Source organism: Gracilinanus agilis, chromosome 6 (genome assembly GCF_016433145.1).
Source record: "Gracilinanus agilis isolate LMUSP501 chromosome 6, AgileGrace, whole genome shotgun sequence".
Classification (NCBI taxonomy): Eukaryota; Metazoa; Chordata; class Mammalia; order Didelphimorphia; family Didelphidae; genus Gracilinanus; species Gracilinanus agilis.
Window position 1 is genome coordinate 212949392 of NC_058135.1, and position 10258 is coordinate 212959649.

The 10258-nt window shown below is 51.1% G+C and overlaps 1 protein-coding gene across 2 annotated transcripts in view; it reads left to right on the forward strand.

The window, feature by feature from the left end:
* WFS1 (wolframin ER transmembrane glycoprotein) overlaps positions 1–8961 on the forward strand; it is a 48159-nt gene extending 39198 nt beyond the window's left edge. For both annotated transcript variants that reach the window (XM_044680771.1, XM_044680772.1), the window contains exons 4-8: positions 99–243; positions 618–788; positions 1967–2047; positions 5434–5579; positions 7073–8961. In XM_044680771.1, the coding sequence (XP_044536706.1) occupies positions 99–243; positions 618–788; positions 1967–2047; positions 5434–5579; positions 7073–8875 (2346 nt within the window). In that variant the 3' untranslated portion in view covers positions 8876–8961. The remainder of the gene's footprint in view (positions 1–98; positions 244–617; positions 789–1966; positions 2048–5433; positions 5580–7072) is intronic.
* Positions 8962–10258: the final 1297 nt, after the last annotated feature.

Below are 10258 nucleotides of genomic sequence, written 5' to 3' on the forward strand. Positions count from 1 at the left end.
GGGCCAGAAAGATCATGGAAGATGATGAGCTTGGGGTAGAAGCCAATTGAGGATTATATTAACTTGAGGGCTATGCATTATCCTGGGTTTGGTTCCAGGTGGGGAAACACTACCTGAAATTAGCAGATGATGCGGATGAAGAGCTCAACAACTGTAGTGCTGTTGACTGGCTAATTCTTGCTGCGAAGCAAGGCCGGCGAGAGGCTGTCAAGCTGCTGCGTCGATGCCTAGCAGACAGAAGAGGTGAATGTTGGGGCACTTTATTTTTTTAGCTTTTTAGCTTTATATGGGCTTGGACAACATTTTTTTTTGTTGAATTTTAGAGAAGAAACTTCAGCCAGATGTCCGTGATTTGTTGAAGTTCTTTTTCCCCAGTATTGCCTGATACTTATTGAAGCTAAGCAAAAACATGGATGATCTCTTAATAGTGTTCATCTGATTTGTGGGAGGGGAGTGAAATATTGGAGTGGGGGCAGAGAAGGAGCTCATTACTCAGACTCACTCTGTCCAAGGACTTTGAAACTAAATTGACAGAGTAATAAATTGTCAGCTCTTGTCTAATCATATGTGGCAATGTGGGATAATGGTGGTTAATGTTCTTCATTGTCTTTTTTTAGGTATCACTTCGGAAAATGAGCAGGAAGTAAAAAAGTTGTCCTCAGAGACTGACTTAGAGAGGGCTGTGCGCAAAGCTGCATTAGTCATGTATTGGAAACTCAACCCAAAGAAGAAAAAGCAGGTGGCTGTTTCAGAGCTTCTAGAAAACGTTGGCCAAGTCAATGAACAAGGTAAATCAGTTCTGGGAAAGATTTCCTAAGGAAGACTGGCATGGTATAGAGTAGTGGCAAAAGTACTAGTTTTGAGGCAGAAAGACCTGAATTCTAATACTAGCGTTGGGTAAGTGAGTTCACTTTTTTGATAGCCATTTCTTCAAGTGTAAAATAGAGATGATTGTACTACTTACTTCAGGGAATTGTTCTGAGAATCAAATAGGATGACCAATGGGGAAATGCTTTATAACATTAAATTACATAGAATAGGATGTCAGGACTGGGAAGAATCTTAGAACAAAGAATTTTCTAACATAGGTTGAGGGAGACTTCCCTATAGCTGGGGAGGAACCTTAGAACACAGGATTCAGAGATAAAGAGTCCATTAGATCATAGAATATCAATATAAGGAGGATCCTTAGGATGAGAATTTCATAGGTGAGAGAGATCTTAGATCATAGAATTAGAAATCATTAGAGCACAGAATTTCAAAGCTGAGAGGGATGTTAGATTAGATAGTATTAGAGTTGGGTGGGAACTTAGAATATAGAATATCAGGTCCGAGAAGGACTTTAGAATGTAGAATGTTAGAGCTGAGATTGTCCTTAAAATATGGAATTCAGGACTCAAAGCTTTCTTAGAACATAGAATTTGAAAGTTGATAGAAACCTCAAAGCATAGAGTTGAATAGGACTTGAGGACCCTAGATTTCTAGAGTTTATCTAATCCTAAATATATCTGCTCAATAAATCCTCTGCAACAGACTGCATGCTCAAGATCCCACAATGCAAGAGGTTAAACAAGAAGTATTCTTGCGTTATGATATTATTAGTAATTTTATCACATTACATTTGTCTAATACTTTTAACAGCTATAGAGAACCTTCCATTATATCTTCCTATTTGGCCCTCACTTTGAAGGAGGCAGAATCAGCACCATTCTTCTAAAAACACCAAAGCTCTGAGGCTCACTTTTACTCTCTAAGTGTTAAAGGAGCTTACAAGAAATCAGAATCAGGGAAGTCTTCTTGAAGGAGGTGAAGAATTTAGCTAGACCTTGAACAAAGGGGATTTTCATGGTCATTGAGGTGGGGAATTTGAGGCTTGCTCCTGGTATTTTGGCTTCCTTATAGCTGCCTGTAGATATGTGTTCACTCCATGACTGACTTTGATTTTTAATCAACTGGTGTTCTACAGATGCAGGAAAGCAGCCTGGCCCCATTCCAAAATCAATCCAGAAGCAGAGGCGAATGCTAGAGCGGCTGGTCAGCAGCGAATGTAAGCACAGGCTTCTTGTTCATGCTCCCTCCTTTAATTCAAGCACCTCTTTCCCGCCTCCCACCTTGACTTCTCTTTTCCGGGTGTCTGTGAGGAAGGCCTTGACCCTTCCGCCATCCTAATTATCTCTAGAGATGACAGCAGCATCCCTAGTATTGTCTACTTGGAATCCTCCAACTTGTTTAGATTATCTGAGTCCTTTGAAAAAGGCTAAATTCAAAGGCTGCTTGTAGCCCTGGCAGTCTTCCTTCTGAAGTCCCTTCCAGAGTAGACATTCCATTTTCTAAAGCCTCTTCCAGCTCAAATTCAGGTCTTTTGGCCCTGAAGCTGATGAAGGCACTTTACATTAATATTATTCTTCCCTTTAAAAAGAGGCATTTCACAATCCTAAAGCCCTTTGGAAATAGAGGCCCTTTTTATTACTAAATAATTACTAAAGTGATTTAAAAGAAAAATGGTGTTCACGAGCTAGAGCCTAGTCTGGGAAAAAGGTCACCGTCTCAAGCTACGACGGATTTTTCACAGCAGTAATAACTGGTCCTGCTTCTGTCGCACTCTTCCCCGTCACACGTGGGCAGTACAATTATTCTCATGTTAAAGATAAAGAAATCAAGGGCCAGAGAGATGAACCTGACTGCTCAGGAGCCCACAGCCTAGGAAGTGGGAGAGAGAGAATTCCAGCTCAGGTAACCTGACCCCGAGTACAGCGCGGCAGGGCCCGAGATCGAGCCATCCTCTGCGCAGCGAGCCCCCAGACCCCGCCGAGAGAGGCCCCGACTCCCCCATCGGCGCATCCTCTGCTTTTCATCCTGACTTCTGCCCGGGGCCCCTCCTTCCCTCTCAACTAAGACAGGCGTAGGACACCCCTCCTCTGTAGGACACCCACCAAGCCGCAGGTGTCGTGGCCTTCCGGGGAATCTCCTGGACCCCTCGGAGCCTCCGTTCCTGGACCAAGTCCTAATCACGCGGCACCTGGGGCGTGTTCAGTTCCCAGCGCAGTCTGAGCCGGCCAGGAGACAGCGTCCAGCTTTCTGTCCCCGCCGGGGAGGCCGAGGGCCTGTGTCTGCCTCTGCAGAGGGAGGGGTGGACAAGACCGTGCTCCGCGGTCTGTGACCAAGGAGGCGCCCTCTCACTCAAAGCCCTGAGGAGTGGGCCGGCTCTCATTTCTCAGGAAAAGCCGTCTTCGTGTACCATCCGTGTCACTGGATAAGAAGGAGGCTTTGTGGAAGGAGAGCGGCTGTCCTCGTGAGGTCTCGGCGCTGTGCCTGGCACACAGGAGCCGCTTCCTTCATGCTCGTGCACTTAGAGGGCAAGAGCTCCCCGGCGCCTCTGCTCCTTCGGCGTTGTCTAAGGGGCCATGACGGGGTGCCCCGCCTCTGCCGGGTGTGCGCCACCGTGACGAGGAGCCTCAAGGTGTTTAACGGACCCTCTGAGGCAGCAGCATGGCGTAGCGCGGCACGTTAGAGTTTGTAGAGGGCTCCACAAAGGGGACCTTGTTCGGTCCTCACAACAGCCCTGAGAGGGAGGGAGGGGCTATGGTTATCCTTATTTTACAGATGAGGAAACTGAGGCAGGCAGCAGGCAGCTGACTTGCCCAAAGTCACATAGCAAGTGTTGGAGGCTGGCTTTGAAGTCGGGTCTCCTCCGCCCTAGGACCGTGGCACAGAGTGCTGGTCTTAGGACCAGGAAAACTGGGGTTCAAATCCTGCCTCCGAGACTTCAGCGCTTTGTGACCTTTCATTAGCCATTCTCTGCCTCCATTTCTTCATTTAAAAAATGAGGGGTGTGGGGAGGTTGTGTTAGGGAGCACAGAGGATAGGGCAGCGGGCCTGGGGCCAGGAGGGCCGGGGTCCAGAGGGAGCCCTCCCCACTCTCTGCCTTGGAACCAGGACTTGGTCAGGAGTCTAAGACAGGAGGGGAGAGCTAAAACAACAAATAAAAAATCAGGAGGAGGGACTGAATGACCTCGCAGGCTCTACATTGATAATTAGGCCTGCCACAGGCTCTCCACACCCTCCCTGTGAAATTCTTATCTGGAGAGCGTCGTCCCCCTCCTGCGTGTTCAGAAACCACCAGAAAAGGAGGCATTGATTGTAGTTCAGCGCGAAAATGCTTAGGTTTATACTAATGGTTAATTAGTATGATTAATGGCATGATTAACTAGTCTCATTCGTTTATCCTCATGATTAATTTGTATTAGTGAGGATTAATTAAATCCGTGTCAAGGAACACTGTACTACTTCATTCTTTTCTGAGGGGAGAGGAGGCCGCCGAGGGGGTGAGGCTACAGGCTAGAAAGAAGAGTTCGTCAGGGTTGAAAAGAGCCTCCTTGGGCAGCCAGGTGATCTCCCTGGTCCCCTGTGGCTCAGAGGGAAACGCCGCTGCCTCCCCACGAGCCCTCCTCGCCAGAGCACGGGGCACCCCGGCTCCAGAGCCACCAGGCCACGACACTCCATCCCAGAAAACCTTTTCCCTCCCGGGTGCTGGCGCTTTGAGGATGCCTGTGACCGGGGCCTGGAGTCCGGGGCCTGGAGTCCAGCTTCTTAGGAGGCCGAAGGAACTGGCCAGGATTTTTCTTTGCATTTAAAGTAACTGCTGAAGTCACAGAATAGTAAATGAATTGTGACACATTCCTGTGGGCAGGTCTTGCTTGGGACACCTGTTAAAAAGCAGGGAAGACCGGAGGAAATTTGTCATCAAAAAACTGAAAGAAAAAAAAAACCTAGGAAGAATAGAAGCTAGAGAATATTTCGAGTAGCAGTCTTAAATTAAAAAAACAAGCAAACACACACAACCTTTTTGGTGCCAGGTTCCTAATGGCATTGAGAAGAGAAAAGTTTCTGTAAGACATTTAGGGTAGGAAGACGTTGTTCAGTCTTCCTGACAGGAGAATTAGAGAGATGGTGGACGTGATGGTGGGTAATATCTGCCGTTCCATTCAGCTTTGGCAATCCATTCATTGGCATGGAGTCATGGGCAGCCCAACCCGCTGGGTGACCCTGGGCAAGTCCCTTAACCCCCCCTGCCTAGCCCTGCCCGCCCTCTGCCTTGGGACAGCCGTTTGGACCAACTCCAAGACAGAAGGGAAGAATGTCGCTCTCTCTCTGAGGGCAGAAGGTGTCCCTCTGCTGGTATTTGTATGAGGAGCCCTCAGTGCCATGCCCGGCCCCGCATGCTTGATAAACTCATTCACTCCTTCTGTGCTTCCCGTCAGTGCTGTTCTGTTGGGTGGGGAGCCCGGGGCATGGGGGGGAGCGCCCCAGGCACAGGCGGTCATGCAGAGCCTCTCCTGGCCCCCAGCTGCCGGGAGGAGGCAGGCTGAGCCGGCTCTGCCCCGGACGGACGGAGCCCCCAGTGACTTACCGGCCATGCGTTTCTCTCCCCAGCCAAGAACTACATCGCCCTGGATGACTTTGTGGAGATCACTAAGAAGTACGCCAAAGGCATCATCCCGAGCAGCCTCCTGCTGCAGGACGACGACGACGACGAGCTGGCAGGGAAGAGCCCCGATGACCTGCCCTTGCGCCTCAAGGTGGGTGGGGATGGGGCCCCAGAGTCTGCTTGGCAGCCTGCGTCCCAGGGCTGCCCTGGGGTCCCTCGTTCCCCTCTGCCCTCCCTCACCGCAGCCTCTTGGAGGTGGGGCCCCCTGGTGCAAGCCTGGCGCCCCCTTGGGGCTGGGGTGGGCACAGGACAGGACACAGTGATCCACAAACCGATCCAGATCCCGGCGAGCTCCATGACTTCGGGGCCCTTCGCTTCCCCGGGTGCCTGGGAGCTTGGGCCTCGGCAGACAGGCAGGGAGGACAGGCTGTGGGGAACGGCCTAGTTCCTGGGGGGCTGATGCTTGCAGGAGCCCCACCAGGCTTGTGAGACCCCAGCCCTCGGAGGAGCCCCTGTAAACACGGGAGTGCTGCCCCTCACGTCGGACAATGACATTCCCCTTTACCTCAACATCCTACACTGCAACAAGAGTTTAGTCCTAAGGGAAAAGAAAGTGTAGTTCGGCAAGACTGTCCAAAGTCTATATACACCCATTCTGCCCCCTGCCGCCGGGGGGAGCCTTTCACTTCCAAGGACTTCGAGGAAAGCTGATCTCCTCTATCCCCACTCGGTCCTCCGGCGCATCCTCTTCCCTCTTCTCCTCAAAAAGAAAAAAATGATAATGGTAGTCATGGGCACTTCAGCCTCTAAAATGAGCAAAACACTGTTCATATGTTCTCTCTTTATCCTCATAGCCACCCTGAGACCCGGGTACTGGGATGATCCCCATTTTGCAGATGAAGCTGAGGCAGGCAGCCTGATTTGTTGGGTCACAGAGAAAACAAACAGCACCGGGCTGGCTGCCTTCCTCCTCGAACATCTTCCATGCAAGTTTGGGATTTGCTCCCCACCAGGGTCTCTGGAAGGAATTCATTTGTCCATTCTACCATCACAGGCCCATTCTTTGCCTGTTAAGAAGGTTTTGGACTACTAGCTGGCTCTGATACTTTCATCCCAAAGATTTTAAGTGTTTACCGTGCCAAGCCTTGTACTAGATTTTGGGAATAGAAGCTTAAAAAAAGAGAGAGAAAGAGACACATGCACACATCCCCTCCCCTCCCCCCCCAAAAAGAGTTTACATTCTAATAAACCCAGAAAGCACCTCTCAGGGCGAGGGGGAAGATCTAGAAATCCCGAGCATTTGGGAGCACATCCATGAAGAGTCCCGCCGTCCTTTAGATGCATTCGCCAAGGCAGAGCCTGAGCACCTGGAGGACGGCCCCAGGGGCCCTGGAAGCAGACTTCTTTTTCACAGATGTGCCCTTCAGGAGTCCACGAGGTTTGACTTTCCAGAAAGCTTTGGAAATACTAGCCAAGTCCAGCCCAGTGGGTTGGGGTCTGTCCATTGAAAGGGGAGCCTGTTTGATATGTTGGCTTTTATTTAGAGGCGGAAGAGGAGGAGGCGGCTCTCGTGACACACTCTCCCTCAGACACTGGCCGCCTCACCCTCCGTCCCCTTCAACATGTCGTTTCCTTCCTTCCTAGGTGGTGAAATACCCCCTCCACGCCATCATGGAGATCAAGGAGTACCTGATCGACATGGCCTCCAAGGCAGGCATGCACTGGCTCTCCACCATCATCCCAACCCACCACATCAACGCCCTCATCTTCTTCTTCATCATCAGCAACCTGACGATCGACTTCTTTGCCTTCTTCATCCCCTTAGTCATCTTCTACCTGTCCTTCATCTCCATGGTGATCTGCACCTTGAAGGTGTTCCAAGACAGCAAGGCCTGGGAGAACTTCCGGACCCTCACAGACTTGCTGCTGCACTTTGAGCCCAACCTGGACGTCGAGCAGGCGGAGGTGAACTTCGGCTGGAACCACCTGGAGCCCTACGTCCACTTCCTGCTGTCCGTGTTCTTCGTCATCTTCTCTTTCCCCATAGCCAGCAAGGAGTGGATCCCCTGCTCGGAGCTGGCCGTCGTCTCCGTCTTCTTCACCGTGACCAGCTACATGAGCCTGAGCACGTCGGCGGAGCCGTACACGCGGAGGGCGCTGCTGGTCGAGGCCGCGGCCGGCCTGCTGTCCGTCCTGCGCACTCTGCCCGTCGACTGGCGCCCGCTGAAGCTCCTCGGGCAGACGTTCTTCACGGTGCCCGTGGGCCCCCTGGTCACGCTGAACGTGAGCGTGCCGTGCTTCCTCTTCGCCTACCTCTTTTACCTCTTCTTCCGCATGGCGCAGCTGAGGAACTTCAAAGGCACCTACTGCTACCTGGTCCCCTACCTGGTGTGCTTCATGTGGTGCGAGCTCTCCGTGGTCATCCTGCTCGAGGCCTCCGGCCTGGGCCTCCTCCGGGCCTCCATCGGCTACTTCCTCTTCCTCTTCGCCCTGCCCATCCTGGTGGTCGGCATCGTCCTGATGGGCGTCGTCCACTTTTCCAGGTGGTTCGTGTCCTTGGAGCTCACCAAGATCGTGGTGGCCACGGCGCTGTGCAGCGTCCCCCTGCTCCTGCGCCGCTGGTCCAAGGCCAGCTTCTCCGTGCTGGACGTGGCGAAGTCCCTGAGCAAGAGCTCCGTGGTCAAGCTGATCCTGGTGTGGATCACGGCCGTCGTGCTCTTCTGCTGGTTCTACGTGTACCGCTCGGAGGGCATGAAGGTGTACAACTCCACGCTGACGTGGCCGCAGTACGGCTTCCTGTGCGGGCCGCGCGCCTGGAAGGACACCAACATGGCGCGCACCCAGATCCTGTGCAGCCACCTGGAGGGCCACCGGGTCACGTGGACGGGCCGCTTCAAGTACGTCCGCGTCACCGACATCGACAACAGCGCCGAGTCCGCCATCAACATGCTCCCGTTCTTCATCGGAGACTGGATGAGGTGCCTGTACGGCGAGGCCTACCCCAGCTGCCTCCCCGGCAACGTCAGCACGGCCGAAGAGGAGCTGTGCCGCCTCAAGGCGCTCGCCAAGCACCAGTGCCACATCAAGAGGTTCGACAGGTACAAGTTCGAGATCACGGTGGGCATGCCCTACAGCGGCGGCAACCGCAGCCTGGAGGAGGACGACATCACCAAGGACATCGTGCTGAGGGCCAGCAGCGAGTTCAGGGCCGTCCTGCTCCACCTGCGCCAGGGCAGCCTCATCGAGTTCAGCACCATCCTCGAGGGCCGCCTCGGCAGCAAGTGGCCCGTCTTCGAGCTCAAGGCCATCAGCTGCCTCAACTGCATGGCCCAGCTGGCGCCCGCCAAGAGGCACGTGAAGATCGAGCACGACTGGAGGAGCACCGTGCACGGGGCCGTCAAGTTCGCCTTCGACTTCTTCTTCTCCCCCTTCCTGTCGGCCACTTGAGGGGGCGGCCGCCCGGGCCGCGGGGGCGCCATTCCGTCTACCTACCCGCTCCCCAGCTCGGCCTCCTCGCCAGGCTGGCCGTACCATTCTTTTAGAAGTGTGTGTTAACTCGTGTGGCATTCACATGGCCCCAAGCACTAATGAACTTGGTAAAAAAAATGCCGTTTAACTTTTCCTATTTACAAATGAAGATGATCTTTGGAAATTGCATGCACACAGGCTTCCCTAAAGCCCCAAGTTTGTTGTGGTTCCTGTATGATTTTGGAATAAAAAAAAATTTTGCTTGATATTAAAAAGCACTTTATAGGTAATTCCCCCCCCCCAAGCTGCTATTATTATATTCCTTTGGATTTGTTGTTGTTATTGTTTTAAAAATACGAGTGGTGTGTAAGTAAAGTTATACTGGTTTGTATTTATTCCGTTGTCCCTCTAGTTTTAACTCTTCCAAGTGGGGTGACCCCTAGAACTAACGGAGCTCAGCGAGTTTTGAACTGATCTCTGGATTTATTTAACAGGCCGGAGTTTTCAGATGGAGTGGAACTCAGCTTTGGTTGAGAATGTGTTCCATGCCAGATTTGAGTGTACATACAATGAATTGTCTTGAACGATTTCAGAATCTTGTACAAAATGACTACTCTGTGTGGAAATGTGCCAAATCTAAACCATGTTGATTTGTCAAATGCACCTCGGCGCTGGGCGCTGGACCCCCAATACTCATAAAAGCTTAGTGATCTTTAATGCTGTACAGCAGAAAAAATGGGGGTCAGAAGAGGCTGAAATAAAAACATCTGTGGTCAAATCTGTGATTGATGCAATTTGAAAACTTTCTTGCGGCATGCAAGCACATTTAATAGAATCAGATTTAACTAGAGATTGGGACCCTTGGCTTTAAAAACAAACAACTTTTAGTAATTTTATCTATAAAGATTATTTTTTTCTTGGAAACGTTAGAAAGTACCCAAAGTCAATCCACAAATCAACTAGCATTTGGGAAGCATTTTTCTATGTGCTGGGATTACAAGGAAAGACAACAGTGGAAGCAGCATAAACATATCCAGATATACACAAGATGCACCCAAATTAATCTTAGAGGGGTGATTGTCCTTGTGGCTTGGAGGACCAAGAAACATCTCTTGCAGAAGGTGCCTCGAGCTGAGAAGAGTCAAATCTGGTGATGAGAAGGGAGGATGTTTAGTTATAGACCCAGAAATAAGAGTCAGAGAGAGTCATGCCTGAGGACCAGCTGGTTCTTCTTAGAAGAATATTATAGAAGACTAAAAAGTTAGAAGGGGCCGTATTGTAGAGCTTTAAACCCCAAAACAGTGTCTATAAAACCTTAATGGTAATAGGAAAGCCCACTGGAATTTGAGTGATAGGGTAGCC